The following is a 23681-nucleotide window of genomic DNA, read 5'->3' on the forward strand; positions in this document are numbered from 1 at the left end:
ACTTCTAAGGAGATATTGCTTCCTCTGTAGCTTCTTCTGTAAAATGCCATTTCATGTCAGCCATCTTGTGGGGTTGTTGCAGAAGATCGAGAAGAGGCTGTGTGTGTGTGTGTGTGTGTGTGTGTGGTGCGTAGGGGTTGGTAAGGCTGTTACAGGGGAGTCAGGATGGAGCCTCTGGTCCTGGCTGGGTCTCAGTTGTTTCACGGGCCAGTCTCTAAGTCTGCCCATCAGACAACAGGCCTGAGGAAGCAGCAGAGCAGTCTGGAGGGAGAATCCACCTCAACCAGCCTGCCAAGGGGACACAGACTCTGCTGACTGAGGGGAAAATCACTTTTCAGTTCTCCAACCAAAGACCTGAGACAGACATGCATCAAGGGACCATCTATTAATCCTTCTGCTGCCTTTGAACGCTGCACAACGACTAGTCTCTCTTGTAAAAGGGCCATGGATTTTGAGACTCATTTTGACGGATAGCATGTCAGCTACGGTATTCTCTTCTATTCTGCCGTTCAGGAAATGGACCAGACCAGTTGAAATTTAGGGGTAAATGCTGTCATTCAAGTGTGAATAACCAGATTGAACACTTTGCGTTCGAATCCAAGGAGATCTGAGAAATGCATACAGGCAAGTTACAATGCTGCATTTACTTCCAATAAACTGCATTCCTCGAGGCCTTTTCTAGTTTATTATCCAATTTTTTTTGCCAAATTACTGAGGAAATAAATTAAGAATGTAAGAGGGATTTGAGCTGGGGTTCATTAGTTCCAAACACCAATTAAAGCAGCCAGCTCCACACACAAATTAACAACCAATGGCAAGTGTCGATTTATAGTGCTCGTGTGTGTGTGTGTGTGTGCGCTTGTGATATCTGTGTTACAAATTTGGCAAATCTGCTGAGGTAAGTTTTATGCATTCTGTGTTTGGGGGAGTGGGGGGGGGGGGGGGGGTGAGAATAAGTGTGTTACTGGTGAGAGAATGCATGTGTTCTTTGCAGGGCTGGGAATTCTGCTTGCTGGTGTGTGTGTCCTGTGCAGATTTCTGTTGGAATTACCAGGCTGACTCAAGAGGCGGCGTGGTGCCTGGGGCCCAGAGCAGGCCTTTCGTCCTTCAGTGACTGACTCAACCATCTCCAACAGGAAGCACTTCATAATGTCACATGACCATGGGCCCAGAGGTCACTGACAACATACGAGTCTGAGAGCCAACCAGGACTCAGAAAGTAGCTCAAATAGCCTCATCACTGTGGAGTGTATCACAATTATTGTACTATCCCATTACTATCCCATGGAAAAGACCACTATGTGTATGAAACAACCTTGAGCTTTCAAAACGTGGGAGAGAAAGCCCACAGATAGGTGTGTTTGTTCCTCTAACGTCAAGTCCAAACAAAAGACAGCTGTGGTTCAGCACAAGCCTGGGAATCAGTCAGGCTGTCATCAGTCAGAAGCTGACAGGCGCCAGGGGCATATAGCCTCATCTACTCACAAAGGGTGGAAGTGCAACTCACCTGACCCAAAACACCAATGATTCACACAGTTTTGCTGTATGCTGATTGTTACCCCCTTGTTGTAACTCGTATCGTACTAGGCCTAAACGTGTTGATTGATTCTCACTACCATGGCTGGCTCGTTCCTAGAACTTGAGTTTTTCCGATTAAGGGTTATGAATGGTAGCAATTGTTCAACATATAATATATTGCAACAATGTGTATGATCCATTTCAAATTGACAGTTAGGTTTAGCTCCAGACCACAAATAGAATACAGAACATTATATTGAGCCACATGGGAGCTCTAGAGCTTTTCAGAGTTATTCAAAAGCTGGTGTCTAGAAAGTATTTCCATGAGGTTTCCTTCCGTTTGCACAACTGTTCAAGATAAGACACTGACTCCTGGTCAAGGGCCTGATTTTCACTCTATTCTCACATGACATTACTCATGAGACACTGATATAGAACAAAGGGGGTATATCACAAAGCAGGATCACTGTCTGTAAAAAAATTCAGATAACTGTTTATCTTCCAGAAAGCCAAAAGTTTAATTTGATATTGAGCTCAAAGTGTGATTTGCATCAACACCATATCATTTAAGCCAACCTTTGTTCAGGATCTAGTAAATTTGGAGTTGTTTCAGAAGGAGCTTTGTAAAGGGTTAAACTGAGGCCTTGGCTAATACTTCCACATCTTCTCTTTCATTTCTTCTTTTTGGGGAAAACAGCTTTTACAAATGTCTCTACATGCTTGGAGATCATCTTTCACCCCCTCCGGTCACATGCCTGATGACTATAACTGAGATCTCCAACTCCTGGTTCAAGTTAAACATACATTTGACTAGGGGCACATCTCAAAAGACAGAAGTGACTTCCATTCCTCTTCTCTGGAAGAACTAGGTTTGACAATCTCTTCATGCTTCCTGAACTTCTTCAATAGTATTCATGTGGACAGAGTGCAGACTCATGTTTCTTGTTTGTCATGACAACATTAGTCACCTATGTAGAGGAATTATCTCCCTTGGGAATGAGCCATCAGCAAAAAACACATTTTACATCCAGTTTAAATCCCTGCTTCTATGTCAACCTCGACTGTGTGAGAATGTGGTACTAATCGCGGGGAATGGAATGAGTGTTTACAGACACCCATGACAGGCATAAGGTGACACACAAACACATCCTTATCCAAGTTACCGAGAGTTACCGGGATTTACTGCCCAAAACCACTCAATTTTCCACGGATAAATAACTGATAAACCAGTAAATAATAGAGTATTAGTATGAACGGCATGGTGTGAAATGAAACTGTTAAATTATATGAGATGTCCAAATCTGGCTTCTCTACGGCCTATGCATGATAAATCAACGCTCAGGGAAGGGACAGACAGCCAAACTCAGTATGGAGCGCAATTCACAAAGCATGAAGGTAACTTTTTTTCTTGTGACAGGTAGGCCTACATTTGCTGCAGCTCAGCCCATGCTACAGTAATATAAAGACTGAATGTGCGTCTAATTTACCCATCTCCATTCGGCTTTCGGGGCCACCTTGTTTTTGATAATTGCAGCTGCAGAGTTTTAAAATACTTGATTATCTCTTGAAAATACTTGCTTTAAAATCAGTGCATGCATGAGCACTCTCTCGCAGTCTTTCTCTCTCCAACTCATCCAAAACAGATAATCTAATTCTAGTCCTATATTATTCAAGGATTTATTTGCAAATTATGGTTATTATATACATCAGGCTCAGATAGCATGAGGTTTGAATTTTCGTGCTGACCCAAGCTCTAATCAAATCCAGACATATTTATGCACTTTATCATGCTTTTGAATGACACTTCCAGTTTTGGTGGGAAATAAGTGATTTATTCTAGGGATGGAACGTTTGTAAAATACCAGGAAAATATTAAACCCTAACCCTGCTAGGCAAGGTTTCATATGAGGTAGGAGCAGGGCTGTTGTGGAGATTGCAGTAAAATTCCATGTGACCGTTGAGTCACGATAATATCCTCTTATGCACTCCAGACATGCGTTGGTAGTACCCAACTTGCTAACGACCATCAGGTCACTGATGACCTGGTGCTCAGGGCTCTATTGTACATCCATCAGGTCCTAATGGCCTGGTTCTCATGGCTCTATTGTCCCTCCATCAGGTCCTAATGGCCTGGTTCTCAGGGCTCTATTGTCCCTCCATCAGGTTCTAATGGCCTGGTTCTCAGGGCTCTATTGTCCCTCTAACCACTCTGACATCAATGCAAATGCAATGGAAAAATCACATCAAACCCATCAAAACAGTATCGTGCTTTTAAAACTCACCTCAGTGGGATTGATCAATTTGAAGAAAGGAGTTCAATTACAGGTTGAAACTGAGTGGAAAACATGGTCGTTGCGGATGTTGTTTCAAAGCCTGACAACGAAAATGAACAGCGCTTTTAAGGTGTTTATTCATTAAAAAACACCCATACACATATTAGAGCTTATGCATAGGCCTATATATGAGCATAAGCCTGAAAAAAATGTGAATTAAGATGATTGTGCGGTTATACATAGTCTACATGTACACATTAAATAAACATTGGTATATAATTGGTCTAGCATATACTCTGGACTAGAGGTCGACCAATTATGATTTTTCAACGCCGATACAGACTATTGGAGGACCAAAAAAAAAACGATACCGATTAATCAGCCAATTTGTTATTTATTTTTATTTGTAATAATGACAATTAGAACAATACTGAACTTATTTTAACTTAATATAAAACATCAATAAAATAAATTTAGCCTCAAATAAATAATGAAACAAGTTCAATTTGGTTCAAAAACAAAGTGTTGGAGAAGAAAGTGGGGCAGCAGGGTAGCCTAGTGGTTAGAGCATTGGACTAGTAACCGGAAGCTGACAAGGTACAAATCTGTCGTTCTGCCCCCTCCCAGGCAGACTAAATAACTTTTTTGCCCGCTTTGAGGACAATACAGTGCCATTGACACTGCCCGCAACTAAAACATGCGGACTCTCCTTCATGCGGACTCTCCTTCACTGCAGCCAACGTGGGGACGTGAGGAAAACATTTAAACGTGTTAACCCTCGCAAGGCTGCAGGCCCAGACGGCATCCCCAGCCGCGCCCTCAGAGCATGCGCAGACCAGCTGGCTGGTGTGTTTACGGACATATTCAATCAATCCCTATCCAAGTCTGTTGTTCCCACATGCTTCAAGAGGGCCACCATTGTTCCTGTTCCCAAGAAAGCGAAAGTAACTGAGCTAAACGACTACCGCCCCGTAGCACTCACTTCCGTCATCATGAAGTGCTTTGAGAGACTAGTCAAGGACCATATCACCTCCACCCTACCTGACACCCTAGACCCACTCCAATTTGCTTACCGCCCAAATAGGTCCACAGACGATGCAATCTCAACCACACTGCACACTGCCCTAACCCATCTGGACAAGAGGAATACCTATGTGAGAATGCTGTTCATCGACTACAGCTCAGCATTTAACACCATAGTACTCTCCAAACTCGTCATCAAGCTCGAGACCCTGGGTCTCGACCCCGCCCTGTGCAACTGGGTACTGGACTTCCTGACGGGCCGCTCCCAGGTGGTGAGGGTAGGCAACAACATCTCCACCCCGCTGATCCTCAACACTGGGGCCCCACAAGGGTGCGTTCTGAGCCCTCTCCTGTACTCCCTGTTCACCCACGACTGCGTGGCCACGCACGCCTCCAACTCAATCATCAAGTTTGCGGACGACACAACAGTGGTAGGCTTGATTACCAACAACGACGAGACGGCCTACAGGGAGGAGGTGAGGGCCCTCGGAGTGTGGTGTCAGGAAAATAACCTCACACTCAACGTCAACAAAACTAAAAAGATGATTGTGGACTTCAGGAAACAGCAGAGGGAACACCCCCCTATCCACATCGATGGAACAGTAGTGGAGAGGGTAGTAAGTTTTAAGTTCCTCGGCGTACACATCACAGACAAACTGAATTGGTCCACCCACACAGACAGCATCGTGAAGAAGGCGCAGCAGCGCCTCTTCAACCTCAGGAGGCTGAAGAAATTCGGCTTATCACCAAAAGCACTCACAAACTTCTACAGATGTACAATCGAGAGCATCCTGTCGGGCTGTATCACCGCCTGGTACGGCAACTGCTCCGCCCACAACCGTAAGGCTCTCCAGAGGGTAGTGAGGTCTGCACAACGCATCACCGGGGGCAAACTACCTGCCCTCCAGGACACCTACACCACCCGATGTCACAGGAAGGCCATAAAGATCATCAAGGACAGCAACCACCCGAGCCACTGCCTGTTCACCCCGCTATCACCCAGAAGGCGAGGTCAGTACAGGTGCATCAAAGCTGGGACCGAGAGACTGAAAAACAGCTTCTATCTCAAGGCCATCAGACTGTTAAACAGCCACCACTAACATTGAGTGGCTGCTGCCAACACACTGACTCAACTCCAGCCACTTTAATAATGGGAATTGATGGGAAATGATGTAAAATATATCACTAGCCACTTTAAACAATGCTACCTAATATAATGTTCCCTACATTACTCATCTCATATGTATATGTATATACTGTACTCTATATCATCTACTGCATCCTTATGTAATACATGTATCACTAGTCACTTTAACTATGCCACTTTGTTTACATACTCATCTCATATGTATATACTGCACTCAATACCATCTACTGTATCTTGCCTATGCCGCTCTGTACCATCACTCATTCATATATCTTTATGTACATATTCTTTATCCCCTTACACTTGTGTCTATAAGGTAGTAGTTTTGGAATTGTTAGCTAGATTACTTGTTGGTTATTACTGCATTGTCGGAACTAGAAGCACAAGCATTTCGCTACACTCGCACTAACATCTGCTAACCATGTGTATGTGACAAATACAATTTGATTTGATTTGATTTGATAACCTACTGTTCCTAGGCCGTCATTGAAAATAAGAATTTGTTCTTAACTGACTTGCCTAGTTAAATAAAGGTTTAAAACGTTTTTATTTTTATTTTTTTAAATGTGTGCCATGCAAAATATGTGCCATGTAAAAAAGCTAACGTTTAAGTTCCGTGCTCAGAACATGAGAACGTATGAAAGTTGGTGGTTCCTTTTAACATGAGACTTCAATATTCCAAGGTAAGAGGTTTTAGGTTGTAGTTATTATAGGAATTATAGGACTATTTCTCTCTATACCATTTGTATTTCATATACCTTTGACTATTGGATGTTCTTATAGGCAGTATAGTATTGACAGTGTAACAGTATAGCTGACTTTATCAGACTTAATTATAACATAATAACACACAGAAATACGAGCCTTTGGTCATTAATATGATCGAATCCGGAAACTATCATTTCGAAAACAAAACGTTTATTATTTCAGTGAAATACGGAACTGTTCTGTATTTTATCTAACGGGTGGCATCCCTAAGTAATAAATATTCTTGTTACATTGCACAACCTTCAATGTATGTCATAATTACGTAAAATTCTGGCAAATTAGTTCGCAATGAGCCAGGCAGCCCAAACTGTTGCATATACCTTGACTTTGCGTGCAATGAACGCAAGAGAAATGAAAATTTCACCTGGTTAATATTTCCTGCTAAACTGGATCAGTAGTTAAAACTAGTGATTATGATTGCTTGTTTTTTATAAGATAAGTTTAATGCTAGCTAGCAATTTAACTTCTACTGCATTTGTGTAACAGGCAGGCTACTTGTGGAGTGCAATGGTTAGAGCGTTGGACTAGTTAACTGTGCAGTTGCAAGATTGGATCCCCTGAGCTGACAAGGTGAAAATCTGTCTTTCTGCCCCTGAACAAGGCAGTTAACCCACAGTTCCTAGGCATTAATTGAAAATAAGAATGTGTTCTTAACTGACTTGCCTAGCTAAATAAAAGGTATTTCAATTTTTAAAAAATACAGATTTCCGATTGTTATGAAAACTTGAAAATCGGCCCTAATTAAATCGGTCGACCCCTACTTTGGACTGTACAAGTATTATGCATACTGGACGGACTGGTTACCTTGTTATACCCTCCAAACTTTCCAAACTTTCCATCCACGAGTCTGGGAGAGAACCTATAGGCCTAGCCAATGCTGTTGGTTGTGCAGGGAGGCTTACAAAGTCAGCCTACAATTATAGTGAATTTGATTTGGAATATTCTTTTAAATTTTTAAATTTTTATTTTACCTTTATTTAACTAGGCAAGTCAGTTAAGAACAAATTCTTATTTTCAATGACGGCCTAGGAACAGTGGGTTAACTGCCTGTTCAGGGGCAGAACGACAGATTTGTACCTTGTCAGCTCGGGGGTTTGAACTTGCAACCTTCCGGTTACTAGTCCAACGCTCTAACCACTAGGCTATTCCTATTAACAGGGCATTTTTTATATTTTCATAACAAATAGGCTGACATTACCTTTAGCTACAGAATATCTCACCATCGTGCATTTCCATCTCCTCTCTCGCCTTCATTCTTTATCGAGCAATGAGATTGAGGGCCTGTCAACAGTTTTATTAAATATTTTTCTTTGTGATAACATGTTAACATGTCCACAAACAGATTTCACTTTGTTTCTCAAATTAAGGACTTTGTACCTGCAGGAACAGGGTTAGAGAGCCTATGGCGCAATATCACCTGTCAAGCAGCGTGAGGCTGCATGCTCCTTAAATAGTGGTTGATGCGTGGAGTGAAATAACCAGAGTGGCCTACCACGCATGACAGAAAAACAAACCAGCAGGAAAGTGGCCTCCATTCGCTATTCAAGCGCATACAGACAATGTCTTTTTCCACCTGCCCCTGTCCATTTGATGGGCAATTCTAAATCAAAACTAATTTTACATATTAGTGAAGACGAGATTAAATTGAGAATAGTCTGATGGGTGGAAATACGATCACTTGATGAGAAAACAGCATGTTCAGCCTGAGTCAAGAAACAGCACAAGCTTCTTTTTTTTTGCGACTTTCTCAAATCATCAATAGCCTGTAGTCGCACCATGGAGCCCATATACTGTATGTTTTGATTTCCAAAACAACCTAAGGTTTGTATCATTCACAACTAAATTTGCCAAATAACTCTATAAAGACCTGATTCAAATGATGACTTTTATGCTCAACATAGCCACTTCATGTGTGCACTCGCTGTAGAATGGGAAAAATATCCTTTATATTTAATTCAGCTAAGTTCAAATAGGCCTACAGTATATTCTTCCTACTATAAAATCATATCATATAAAATAATGGCACTGGACTTAACTTCTTTGGGATAGAGGGCAGCATTTTCACTTTTGGATGAATAGCGTGCCCAGAGTGAACTGCCTCCTACTCAGTCCCAGATACTAATATATGCACATTATTATTAGTATTGGATAGAAACCACTGAAGTTTCTAAAACTGTTTGAATGATATCTGTGAGTATAACAGAACTCATATGGCAGGCAAAAACCAGAGGAAAAATCCAAACAGGAAGTGGGAAATCTGAGGTTTGTAGTTTTTAAACTCATCCCGAGTATCGAATTCAAAGTGGGATATGGGTTATTTTGCACTTCCTAAGGTTTCCACTAGATGTCAACTGTATTTAGAACGTTGTTTCAGGCTTCTCCTGTGAAGGGGGCCGGATGGGAGCTGTTTGACTAAGGGGTCTGCCAGCAGCCTCGTTCTCAGTCATGCGCATTTCACATGAAAGGTATCTCTAGTTCCATTCCTTTTCTACAGACAATGGAATTCTCTGGTTGGAACATTAGGATATTTTTATCATAAATGTTTAACATCTTACTTCTACCCCCTCCTTTTTCGAACATTCTGTTAAAAATCGTGCAACTTTTCAGCGTCCTGCTACTCATGCCAGGAATATAGTATATGCATATGATTAGTATGTGTGGATAGAAAACACTCTGAAGTTTATAAAACTGGTTAAATCACGGCTGTGACTATAACAGATCGTGTGTTTCATTGAAAAACGCAAGAAAAACTGCTCTCTGAAAGCTAAAAATAATTTCCATAAGTCACTTCCACGAGTTGTTAAAAGAGAACAGAATTTAATATCGACCTGCCTGCAATTCATACAAATTCCACACGATGTCGCCATTGTCGTCATTTTCAATTGAATTAATTGTTGGAAAATCCATCTATCTGGCATCCATTTTCCCAGTCTTCACCCGGATGTTGTTGAAGAAGACATTAGCAGCCATTGATTTGCAAGCAAAGACCTATTGAAAATACATCGCCCTGTAATCATTTTGATAGATTATAAACGTTTACTAATACCTAAAGTTGGATTACAAAAGGATTTCGAAGTGTTTTGTGAAAGTTTATCGTCGACTTTTTTAATTTAAAAAAATTACGCAGCGTTTAAAAACGATGTTTTTTTCTGAATGACACAGCTTCCATACAAAGCTATTTTGGGTATATATGGACCGATTTAAACGAAAAAAAGACCCAATAGTGATGTTTATGGGGCATATAGGAGTGCCAAGAAAGAAGCTCGTCAAAGGTAATGAATGTTTTATATTTTATTTCTGCGTTTTGGGTAGCGCCGGCTACCGCAAAATCTGTTGTTTACGTGTCGTGCTGGCATTTTGGGGGGTGCATGCTATCAGATAATAGCTTCTCATGCTTTCGCCGAAAAGCATTTTAAAAATCTGACTTGCTGGCTAGGTTCACAACGAGTGTAGCTTTAATTCAATACCCTGCTTGTGAATTTTGATCAAAGATTGAGTTGTAACGAGTACATTTAGCATTTAGCGTAGCGCATTTGCATTTCCAGGTGCATACTTGAGACGTCTGCGTCTCAAGTATGGTCAAGAAGTTTTAATGAAGATTGATTCTATACTTAGTTTGACAATTTCTTCGACCTGTAATATAACTTTTTGAACTTTTCGTCCGACTGGACCTGAACTCGCTTTTGGATTTGTTTAACAAATGCTCTAACAAAAGAAGCTATTTTTACATAAATGGACATAAATGATGGACATTATCGAACAAAACAAACATTTATTATGGAACTGCGATTCCTGGGAGTGCATTTTGATGAAGATCATCAAATGTAAGTTAATATTTATAATGCTATTTATGACTAATGTTGACTGCGCAATATGGCGGATATTTCTTTTGGCTGGTTTGTGCTCTGGGCGCCCTTCTCAGATAATGCTTTTTCCGTAAGTTAAAAAAAAAATCTGACACAGCGGTTGCATTAAGGAGAAGTGTATCTAAAATTTCATGCATAACATTTTGATCAACATTTATAATGAGTATTTCTGTGAATTCATGTGGCTCTGCAATATCACTGCATGTTTTGGAACTACTGAACATAACACGCCAATGTAAAATAAGATTTTTGGATATAAATATGAACTTTACTGAACAAAACATACATGTATTGTGTAACATGAAGTCCTATGAGTGTCATCTGATGAAGATCATCAAAGGTTAGTGATGAATTTTATCTCTATTTGTGCTTTTTGTGACTCCTCTCTTTGGCTGGAAAAATGGCTGGGCTTTTCTGTGAGTTGGTGGTGACCTAACAATCGTTTGTGGAGCTTTCGCTGTAAAGCATTTTTGAAATCAGACACTGTGGATGGATTAACAAGAATTTTATCTTTAAAATGTTGCCTAATACTTGTATGTTTGAGAAATTTGATTTATGAGATTTCTGTTGATTTGTATTTGGCGCCCTGCAATTTCATTGGCTGTTGGCGAGGTGTTCCGCTAGCAGTCCTAGACAGGTTAAATGTAGATGTTCCAAAGGGACGCATCAGCGGCTTGTATGTGTGGTGGCCTGGAGATGCTAAACGTGTTTATGTTCATTAACAGTCAATTACCGTGAGACCGGTAGTCTTTTGCATGAAAATAACTAGCTGACATTTCATGACTGCCACAGCCTCAGGTAAGAGCCCCAACATTTCACACGAATACAAATAGCCTTACCTCCAGCACAGGCCCAGCCCCTAGAATAGTCCTCTCCACCCCGCTGGCGTAGCCCTTCTGGCTGAGGGCCGTCAGACAGTGGATGAGGAAGTTGGTGCTCTGGGTCTTCCCCGAGCCGCTCTCCCCAGAGATAACAATGCACTGGTTTACCCTCTTTCTTAGCATGGCGTAGTATGCCACGTCCGCAATGGCAAAGATGTGCGGCTCTAGTTTCCCCAGCTGGTGGTTCTCGTACATCTTGACGTACTTGGGGTTGTAGATGGATAGGAACTTGAAGGGGTTGATGGCGATAAGGATAGACCCGGCGTAGGTGTAGATCTTTTTCTTGTGGAAGCGGTTGCGCAGGTTATCCAGGATGCTGCTCTCATTGAGTGACGGAAGGTTACACAGGTCGTCAAAGTCATCATGGCGTGGGGGGAGAAAGCCTCTGGCTGCTAGCTTCTGGGCCTCCTGCTCCTTGCAGAGAGCGGGGAGGTGGACGTAGTGGATGGTGCCGTCATGGTTCCTCTCCTGGAGGAGGAAGTAGAAACCTTCGCTCTGAAGGTGATGCTCCTGGGCCTTCCGTGGCCACAGCAGGACCCTCTGGACGGGGAGGTCCCAGGACTCCAGCACCCACTCCTCCCCGCCACACTCCTTCACCTCGGCAAGCACGTAGAGCCGCTTGGGGTCCAGGCCCAGGGCCAAGGCTGCGTCCTGGGTGACGGAGGCGGCTGTGGCCTCCTTGGGCACCTTGACAGTGCAGCAAGATGGGCAGTCCGCTGAGAGCCGTGGGTAGACCTGCAGGTTGTAGGCCCGTCCATCTTGGCTAGGTGCTCCGCATTCACCATCTTTGACACTCATTCTGGGCCAGGTGGAGTTACCTAAGCATGCCGTCTGCACTGCCTGCTGTTCTCTCACCACCCAGCACCTGGGGATCAAAGGAGAACAAATGTTTTCTGAGACAGTTATACATTAAAGCTCAAAAGCTGAAAAAAAAGAATGTTGTCACAGCAGAGCTTAGTTGCAGGGAGCTGACTAAAAGCAACAAGAGCTGTGATGCTAACTGTTAGCTACATGCACACTAAAAGTGCCTGTGCCAAACGACCCTGTATTGGATCAAGTCTTCAATTAAGAAAATAGTTTCATATAGGCTAAACGAAAGACATTCAGCTATTCCAGATAATGGATGTTTCCCATTTGGGCATTGCCGTCTCGCAAAGGTCTAAACAGTTTGCCACAACGGCATTACGCCTGCGTTTCAAAATGCTAACAAATGGGTAGGTTTTTAAACAAAGACTCACAGACCACAGTGTGTGAACTTCAAACTGCTGTTTGTCTTGGACTAACCAGCTGAGGAGTGGAAATGTGACTCGCATCACAGCACATACACAGGCTATTGAAAAGGTGGTTCTAATTTAGTGGATTAGAAAAAGCCTTCAACTATTTAAATGAAGCAATGTAGGCTTCACTACAATTAAGGGAATTATAAATCCTTCCATCTACTTAATGCTTGAGTAATATTGCAATAACACTTTTCTACAGCATAGCATAGGCCTTTCACAGAGGATAATGCTTAGTCCATCAGTGCAGATTAATGTGACATGCTCAATTGCATGATTACTTGAAGGAAACTGTGGTACAGCCGTTTTATTAGGGTGTATGGATGTTCACAAACGGCCCGGGCCTACATTGAGGGCAGGGACCCAGCTATGGATGTGTCACGTTCCGGTTATCACTGAGCTCAAAGGGAACCTGTGTTAGACTAGTGTGGGTAAATCAATCGTGTGCGTAAAGTTGAGTTAAGACATTTATTTTCCTGCAAGTGCGCACTAAAGCTGTGGTTAGAGCATTAGTTTGATGCAGACTTAATCTCCTCACTTCACATAAGAAGCCCATCTCTATGATTAGCCTACAAGAAAGCCAAATGGTGGTATAAACAGAAACACCCATAGAAACAGACAGTAAACAAACTAAGCCATAGAGTAGAGCAAGGGTTCTTTTTCAGCCTGGGACCCAAATTAGAAATTCTGTGATTTCCTGGCACCCAAACATATGAAAATATGCAACTATACGTAAATATCGGTACGTCATTGCCCTTATGCCTAAAACAAATGCAATATAGACAAAAACAAATGACCCATTTAAAATAGCTATTCATGTTTATTTGTCCCCTTTAAAAAAAAAACTCTACACATATTACATATCTGTCTAAGTTTGAGCTGTTGCTGTTAAAATACAATAAATAATTGTAATTCTGAACTGGAACAAAATATTGCTAACATCACACAGATTTATATTAGAACACACACACACAGTTTGAGATAGTGCAACCCTAAGTAACAGAACAGACGAAAATTGATCAGGCCTACTGTACATCTTACTGTAGAAAGTATTGTTGAATAAAAGTCTAGGTTGAAATTGTTGCTGTTAAAATACAATAAATGTTTTATTAAGGTGATACAGCCTCAGCAGAAGTCAGGGTATTCATACTTCTTGGGCTTTGCAGAGCAATGCAAAGCTGCTGTCAATGAAGTGAGTTTGTGTTTTCTACAAGATGTATCTCCCCCACCTACCATCAACCAATCACGTCAATGCGGAGCAATACAGAGCCCTCCACATTGTTATAACATTTGGGAGGCGAATCGGCATGGAGCTCGATTTGGCCTCTGCATGCCTCGAGGCTCCGCAATTGCCTCACACCCTCCATATGGAGAATCCGACCACATTTTCTGATCAAGTATAAATTGGCTTTTAGTCTCGGCCTCCACAATGTATTAGTTCACTGACTTTCACGCCAATATACAGTACCAGTCAAAAATTTGGACACACCTACTCATATTTTTTACAAATTTTCTACATTGTAGAATAATAGTAAAGACATCAAAACTATGAAATAACACATATGGAATCATGTGGTAGCCAAAAAAGTGTTTACAAATCCAAATATATTTCATATGAGATTCTCCAGTATTTATGCTGCAGTGGTTTATGTGTCGGGGACTAGGGTCAGTTTGTTATATCTGGAGTGCTTCTCCTGTCCTATCCGGTGTCCTGTGTGAATTTAAGTATGCTCTCTCTAATTCTCTCTTTATTTCTCTCTCGGAGGACCTGAGCCCTAGGACCATGCCTCAGGACTACCTGACATGATGACTTCTTGCTGTCCCCAGTCCACCTGGCCGTGCTGCTGCTCCAGTTTCAACTGCTCTGCCTGTGATTATTATTATTTGACCATATTTGACCATTTATGAACATTTGAACATCTTGGCCATGTTCTGTTATAATCTCCACCCGGCACAGCCAGAAGAGGACTGGCCACCCCACATAGCCTGGTTCCTCTCTAGGTTCCTCTCTAGGTTTCTTCCTAGGTTTTGGCCTTTCTAGGGAGTTTTTCCTAGCCACCGTGCTTCTACACCTGCATTGCTTGCTGTTTGGGGTTTTAGGCTGGGTTTCTGTACAGCACTTTGAGATATCAGCTGATGTAAGAAGGGCTATATAAATACATTTGATTTAATTCAATGTAGCCAATCTTTGCCTTGATGACAGCTTTGCGCGCGCACGCACGCACACACACACACACACACACACACACACACACACACACACACACACACACACACACACACACACACACACACACACACACACACACACACACACACACACACACACACACACACACACACACACACACACACACACACACACACACACACACACACACACACACACACACACACACACACACACACACACACACACACACACACACACACACTCAAAAGTTTTGGGTCACTTAGGAATGTCCTTGTTTTTGAAAGAAAAGCAAATTTTTAGTCCATTAAAATAAAATAGATCAGAAATAGGGTGCAGACATTGTTAATGTTGTAAATTACTATTGTAGCTGGAAACAGCTGATTTTTAATGGAATATCTACATAGGTGTACAGAGGCCCATTATCAGCAACCATCACTCCTGTGTTCCAATGTCACGTTGTGTTAGCTAATCCAAGTTTATCATTTTAGACGGCTAATTGATCATTAGAAAACCCTTTTGCAATTATGTTAGCACAGCTGAAAACTGTTGCGGTGATTAAAGCAGCAATAAAACTGGCCTTCTTTAGACTAGTTGAGTATCTGGAGCATCAGCATTTGTGGGTTCGATTACAGGCTCAAAATGTCCAGAAACAAATACATTTTTCCTGAAACTCATCAGTCTATTCTTGTTCTGAGAAATGAAAGCTATTCCATGTGAGAAATTGCCAAGAAACTGAAGATCTCATACAATGATGTGTACTACTCCCTTCACAGAACAGCGCAAACTGTCTCTAACCAGAATAGAAAGAGGAGTGGGAGGCCCCAGTGCACATCTGAGCAAGAGGAAAAGTAAATTAAGAGTATCTAGTTTGGGGAACTGACGCCTCACAAGTCCTCAACTGGCAGCTTCATTAAATAGTACCCTCAAAACACCAGTCCCAACGTCAACAGTGAAGAGGCGACTCCGGGATGCTGGCCTTTAAAATGGGCAAACGTGTTTTTCTTTCAAAAACAAGGACATTTCTAAGTGACCCCAAACTTTTGAACGGTAGTGTATGTATATAAATAATTGTATTTGTTTCTGCTCGGCTAAAACAATCTTAGTCGACCAACAGCCTAATGACCAAACAATCAACTAATTGGGGCGAGAGCGACTAAGTAGACCATACCAAGGGGCAAGGGCTGTACAACCAAAAACGGTTTATTAAAGGGATACTTCGGTATTTTTGCAATGAGGCACTTTGTCTCCTTCCCCAGAGGCAGATTAACTTGTGGATACCATTTTGATGTCTCGTTTTGTGTCACAGTCCATCTGTCTGGTGTACAAGAATATCCCTAATGTTTACAGATATTCCCTGTTTCTCAGGTTTGTCTGCATCTAGAACCCAGGCTCAAATCTCCCTGACTGTAGGCTACATACAATTTACACACATGGGATTTACAGATTTTCCACTATAAGAGGATTGTTCTGTTGTCAGACGCCCATGCCGTTACTTGTTTGTAATCATCACTACAATAGCGGTCACATGATAGGCCTACTCTAAAAATAGCACCGTCACAGAAACTTTACTGTTAGCAGCAAAGAACTCTTCACCTCAACATCTGCATTCGAGTTGAACACTAACAAAAACACAGACACACACTTCAACTTCCCATTCATGGATGATTCAACTTCCACCTTGGCAGAGCTCCAGTAACACTACAATATGGACCCTAAAACATATTCAATTAGCAGAAAGAGTGCAGAGACTGTTCAGGCTGTAAACTCAAGAATATCAGTGATTTCCTGAGAGAAGTGAAACTAACCGTCTCAAGCTTTTGGCAACTCTTCATGGTTGACCGCCAAAGAAACTCAAAGCAAGAGTCACATGATCGACATAAAAACGCAATGTTGCCTTGGACCAGATGAGACTGGCATGCTTTATTAAGCTGTTGCTCATGAGACATTTGATTCTGCCTAAAACCCAGAGTAGGGCTTTGACTGTCTTGGAATTTAAGGTCACAGTACACAGTCACCTACATGACTGTTAGGGGATTGGTGCATAAACTTAAAAAGAAACACATGGTTTTTCACTATTACCATTACATTATCAGTAACATTATTATTATTCAAGTTATTACCTCTAAATATTAGTATAGTATACAAATGAAGAAATGTCTAATTGGAGAGGAATTCCCCCCCAAAAAATACAGATTCTGATTTTGACCCACTAAATCATCTCACACCAAGTCCGATGCATTTTTCCACTCCACTTTTCTGAACAACTCGCATAACGTCATTCTCATTCGTGGTCATTCTCTGTGGCAATATGTTGTTCATTGACTAGAGAGGATGCAGTAATGAGAGAAAAATCATACACTAGTGGAAAAATAACAAGGCATGCATCCTATAGGATGAATCATGAACGGAGCTTGACTAGATTTCATTCAGTTGACCTTCCAACAAGAAACCGTTTTGTTTCTGATTAAAGAGATGAAGTCCAGACAAGCCTACTTTAAGAAACTTTCTGAAAACTTGAAATCGGCCCTAATTATTCGGCCATTCCAATTAAATCGGTCGACCTCTAGTGTGTGTGTGTGTGTGTGTGTGTGTGTGTGTGTGTGTGTGTGTATGTATTAGAGGTCGGCCGATTATGATTTTTCAACGCCGATACCGATTATTGGTGCACCCCGCTAACTAGCTAGCCATTTCACATCGGTTACACCAGCCTAATCTCGGGAGTTGATAGGCTTGAAGTCATAAACAGCTCAATACTTGAAGCATTGCGAAGAGCTGCTGGCAAAACGCATGAAAGTGCTGTATGAATTAATGTTTACATGCCTGCTGCTGCTCAGTCAGACTGCTCTATCAAATCATATACTTAATTATAACATAATAACACACAGAAATACGAGCCTTAGGTCATTATATGGTAGAATTCGGAAACTATCATCGAGAACAAGACGTTTATTCTTTCAGTGAAATATGGAACCGTTCCGTATTTTATCTAACGGGTGGCATCCATAAGTCTAAATATTCCTGTTACATTGCACAACCTTCAATGTTATGTCATAATTACGTAAAATTCTGGCAAATTAGTGCGTAATGAGCCAGGCGGCCCAAACTGTTGCATGTACCCTGACTCTGCGTGCAATGAACGCAAGAGAAGTGACACAATTTCACCTGGTTAATATTGCCTGCTAACCTAGATGTATTTTAGCTAAATATGCAGGTTTAAAAATATATACTTCTGTGTATTGATTTTAAGAAAGGCATTGATGTTTATGGTTAGGTACACATTGGAGCAACAGTCCTTTTTCGCGAATACGCACCGTAGGACACGCTAGATAAACTAGTAATATCATCAACCATGTGTAGTTAACTAGTGATTATGATTGATTGTTTTTTATAAGATAAGTTTAATGCTAGCTAGCAACTTACCTTGGCTTACTGCATTCGCGTAACAGGCAGGCTCCTTGTGAGGCAGGTGGTTAGAGCGTTGGACTAGTTAACTGTAAGGTTGCAAGATTGAATCCCCGAGAATCTGTCGTTCTGCCCCTGAACAAGGCAGTTAACACACCATTCCTAGGCCATCATTGAAAATAAGAATGTGTTCTTAGCTGACTTGCCTAGTTAAATAAAGATTAAATAATGGTGATTTTATTTTTATTTTTTTAAATAGGCCAAATCGGTGTCCAAAAACACCGATATCCGATTGTTATGAAAACTTGAAATCGGCCCTAATTAAAATGGGCTATTCCGATTAATCGGTCAACCTCTAATTTTGACCCCCCCCCCCCCCCCTGTTCAGGGACACATTCCATTTATGTTAGTCACATGTCTGTGGAACTTGTTCAGTTTGTCTCAGTTGTTGAATCTTATGTTCATACAAATATTTACACATGTTAAGTTTGCTGAAAATAAACAGTTGACAGTGAGAGGACATTTGTTTTTGCTGAGTTTATCCTAAAAGAAGACCGATTTATTTACTAGCAAGCAGTAAAAACGTGAATTGTATAAAATAAAATAACTATTTTATTACTGAAGTGCCATAGCCTATAGGCTAGAGCTTCTACACCCCTGCGCATCTAGCGGTTTAACTACCGGAGCCTCAAACGCCAGTTGGAAAGTGGAGGTGGTAATGACAATTTAATAGACAGACTACCTTAGCAAAACAATTGCTTACTACGGCTATTAGGTCAAGTTTATCTACATGAAAATAAAAATTCTTTAAAAAAAAATTAATGTAGACCTATTTAAAAGGATGACAGTTATTATATTTTCATTTCGGTCTTCACCATCAGTATAGCCCAGTATAATATAACCTACTATAACTTGGAATTGGTAGCTCTACTAAGTGACCAGACAGACAGAGACACAGACAGAGAAGAAACTGACCTAAATCACTGTATGGCAGGCAGGAGGCAATGCTTTAGTAACAAGATACAGAACTATTACTGTAGGCACATAGTCGCATACACCCATCATTTATCCCTGCTGTCACCAGGCAAAAGTTGGGTTTTACAATGTGAAAAAATACAAAAATGCTGACCTACATGCCCCCCAAAAAACAGTCCCACTCCCAACCAAGGAATAGGTTTGTTTTGTTATCATAACATTATCTTATCTTAAAATCCATTGTTTCCTCTTGGTAAACATGCAAAAAGCCAGAATTACCAAGGCAGGCATCTTCTCCACATTCACTATAAAGTGCTCCCAGACAGAACAGTAACAAAGTAAAGAGACCATGTCCAGAGAATTGCATCAATAGTAAGACAAACTCTGGAATCATTTAGGTCCCATTTCAGAAGGGAAAGAGAGCTTCAAAACAGCAGACAGTGACTCGATTGTTGACCACAACCCCAGAAATCCAAGCCAAAAAATGCCAAGGCATGCATGCACAATTGGACCACAAAAAACTGCATTATCATTATCCTGCATTATGAGCTGATCTGGTTTAAATCTGTCAGTTTAACTCTTTCAACTGATACCCAGAATGGCTTCAAAGCTGTGCGATGGGCTTCAGAATGCAATCAAAATGGGTTATTGCGAATGCTTTAGCTTATCTCAGAACCTTCTGGGAAGTGTGGAGGATGCCCAGAATTCCAGAAACAAAGATAATGGATCCATGGTTGTGGCTAAGCTCAGGTTTCAGCTGCTTACGGTGGGCAGATAAGGAATTTTAAAAACAAGTTCCTTATATACTTAGGTTATTGGTGCAGGTACCCCAATGGGACTAGGTCTAGCCTAAATCAGAATATTCTCATGACCTTTAGTAAGTGTAAAGATAATTGTCTAACAATTAAACCAACAACAATGATGATTAGGCCTACGATCTCACGATGTCCCATGAAAGCACCCTTTGAGCAGTGTAAATTAGGCCAGTTTGTATAAGACCACACATTTCTATCACTGGGTAATTTGCTGTGGCTTTTCAATCCTAAGGACTGTAATGAATACTGTATCACTTGTGATATGACCAATATTTCAATTAGCTTGATACTCAACACTCAGTAACAGCCCTCGAGTTAAGTTTTATTGAATTCTAAGGACATCATCAGGAAGACAGACGTAACTGCACACAAATGGCATAACTACTTAATTGGAAGTACATCAAAATGTGAGTGCCAAACCAACTTTGTGTAATGGAAATTAGGGATGCATTTCTGGAAACATGAGTAAAACATTGTGGTGCCAGCTTCCATATGGAGCAATGCACAAAAATCAGCAAACACATAGCATACACAGCCTTTATCAACATAACTGATCCACGGAGAGATAGGGAAAAGTTGCGACTTGAGCGAGTTGCCCGACAGCCTGGCTTGGAATACCAACTATGCCATGCTACTCACTCTTCCACTCCATGTAGAGCTATAAACCCCACTCAAGGTCAGCGTTTCCCCTATATGCTAAATCGTGGCTGCCATTGCAAAAACTCTATTTAGAAAATTATTAAAACAAACAAATATTTAAGTGTAAACTTAAACGATTAAACCCAGATATAAAGTACGAAGTAAAGATAATGGCTCAATATATTTTTAAAACAAGATCATCTTTGAGAACTAACAACCACCAATATAAAAATAGCAGGAAATTAGTTTTGAAACTACAATCTCTCTCAGCCCAATGACAAATCTGTAGAATTGCATAAAACTAGCTTTGAAACTGTAACATAGTCCCTCTATCCCATAGCAAAATGTGTAGAATTGCAGGAAATTAATTTTAAAACATTGTCTCTGCGGCTAATAGGGCCTCCAAAAACACAGCCCTACCCCGCTAACTTTGCCGCTGCTGCTGAAAAGAAAAATAGGGGAAACAGTAGAAGTGCCATACCGTTGAGACCGAGGATCCCATCCCATAATGAATGGGTCTAGCTATAGATTTATGACCAGTTGTTTTCCGGGTTTATGACCTCACTGAGCTGACAACCATGAGATTACGAGCATGTCACTGTGATAGTCTGTGAACTCCAAACTCCAAACACAGAGCTCAGAGCTGAGCCACCACTTGGTGACTGGCAGGAAGTGAATGAGCCATTACGGAAACTCACAAACAGACCAATGAAGGCATTTGGTCATTAACACACACACGTCACAGCTCTATGGGGTTCCACCCACAGGAAGTGGATTCTGAGTCGCCTGGTCTCCTAAGAGCTGAGCTAGCAGACATTCCCTTTGAACCAGGCAAGTGGGAGGGGCAGAGAACATAATACAAAAGCTTCCCATGATGCTGTGATGACTGTCAGGGTTAGGTTTCCCATTTGTGTGATGTCAGGATTAGCTAAGAGGCAACTCTATCAGTCTCACAGGAAGAGTACACTGAGTGTACAAAACATGCTCTTTCCATGAGACTGACCAGTACAAAAGCTATGATCCCTTGGTGATGTCACATGTTAAATCTACTTCAATGAGTGTAGATAAAGGGGAGGAGACAGGTTAAAGAAGGATTTAAGCCTTGAGACAAGGATTGTGTGTGTGCCATTTAGAAGGTGAATGGGCTAAGACAAAAGATTTAAGTATCTTTGAAGAGGGTATGGTAGTAGGTGCCAGGGGGCACAGGTTTGAGTGTGTCAAGAACCACAATTCTTCTGTTTTTTTCACGCTCAACACCTTCCCGTGTGTATCAAGAATGGTCCACCACCCAAAGGACATCCAGCCAACTTGACAACTGTGGGAAGCATCTCTGTGGAACACTTTCGATACCTTGTAGACTCCATGCCCTGAAAAATTGGAGGCTGTTCTGAGGGCAACTCAACATTAGGAAGGTGTTCCTAATGTGTTGTCCACCCAGTGGATATCTTCCTGCATACTACCTACTTCTCCTTTGCAGGAAGAGGAGATGAGGGCCATTGAGGCCAGAAGAGGACTGGCCACCCCTCATAGCCTGTTTCCTCTCTAGGTTTCTTTCTAGATTTTGGCCTTTCTAGGGAGTTTTTCCTAGCCACCGTGCTTCTACACCTGCATTGCTTGCTGTTTGGGGGTTTAGGCTGGGTTTCTATAAAACACTTTGTGACATCAGCTGATGTATGAAGGGCTTTATAAATACATTTGATTGAGGCGTCCATCAGCAGCTAGCCTGATGGGGATAAGCAGCAGAGCTGGCCAGGGGCCAAACGCAATTGATGCATTTTCATACAGGATTTACCTCAGTATTCTGTTTTCATCTAAGTGGGCCGGCACCCATGTCTCATTGGGCCATGGCTCCGGCAGACCTGCTCACACTTAGAGTTAAAGCCAGGCCACTGATACTTTTCAGCTGTCATTTAAATAACTGAGCATAAGCACCTTCTCACAAAGCAACTGTTTGGTTATGCAGAGGTTGTTGATTCTGCTCTTCACAAGTCCTCACTGTAGCTATGCAAACACAATTTCCCTAGTATAACATAGGTGGGTATACATACACTAGTGTAACAGTCGAAAAGCTGCAATTGTTCCCAAGGAACAAAGAGAAGGGCATGCAGCAGTAAATCAGCCAGAGGCCCTTTTATAGAGAGCAGATGCAACCAGTAAGCCTGAATGAAAGAGTCTCTCTCACTGGAGCATGTGGCTGAAACAGAAACGCTGCCTTTGTTTCAGAATCACCTCAATTGGAGACTTTACTCTTCTAGCAGACGGCCAGGGCCGAGAGAAACTCAAAGGCCAGCAGAAAAGAGCGAGGCATGCAGCCCCCTCCTTCCCCAGCAGAGCGAGGAAGGCAGCCCCCCTCACCACCAACGCCACTCGGCTTCCTAAGCCTGGCCAGCCATGAACAATAAAACATGAGCTCAAGCACATCTGCTTCTTTCTTCAGGGAAAAAAAATACAGGGATCCCCAACTGCATTTGATTTGATCAATTTGATATAAAACTAAGCTGACGGACAAGAAAGGAAAGAAGAACAATGAACCAGCCAGACATCCATTCCATAACCAGTGGAATATACCAAAACCAAAAGGAAGAGCACTAATGATGGGATGACTGCGATTATGCTCAGCTGACTGCACTGTAGTGATTAGGTACAGCAAAAACATGCACAACGGATCGATAGATAAACAAATAGCCAGTAGCCGGCTGCCGCCACCATCTCACATCTCTTGAAGGCAGGTATAGACCTAACCCTGTGTTCATTAAGGGCTTTCCAGACCGTGCAGAGGGCTGTTTGGCAAGTACGCAGCAGGGCGTATGTTTGCAAAATATATAACTGGACCATGACCCCGGGATGAGACTGTGTCGAACCTCTCCCGCTCTTCTTCAGGGAATTCAACACCAATTTTACCC

The 23681-nt window shown here is 41.8% G+C and overlaps 1 protein-coding gene across 6 annotated transcripts in view; it reads right to left on the bottom strand.

The window, feature by feature from the left end:
• The window catches only part of LOC139373312 (unconventional myosin-IXb-like), a 117895-nt gene that overhangs the window by 72232 nt on the left and 21982 nt on the right, over positions 1-23681 (bottom strand). For all 6 annotated transcript variants that reach the window (XM_071113821.1, XM_071114083.1, XM_071113734.1 and 3 more), the window contains exon 2: positions 11435-12341. In XM_071113821.1, the coding sequence (XP_070969922.1) occupies positions 11435-12274 (840 nt within the window). In that variant the 5' untranslated portion in view covers positions 12275-12341. The remainder of the gene's footprint in view (positions 1-11434; positions 12342-23681) is intronic.

Source organism: Oncorhynchus clarkii, chromosome 1 (genome assembly GCF_045791955.1).
Source record: "Oncorhynchus clarkii lewisi isolate Uvic-CL-2024 chromosome 1, UVic_Ocla_1.0, whole genome shotgun sequence".
In the NCBI taxonomy this organism is placed as follows: Eukaryota; Metazoa; Chordata; class Actinopteri; order Salmoniformes; family Salmonidae; genus Oncorhynchus; species Oncorhynchus clarkii.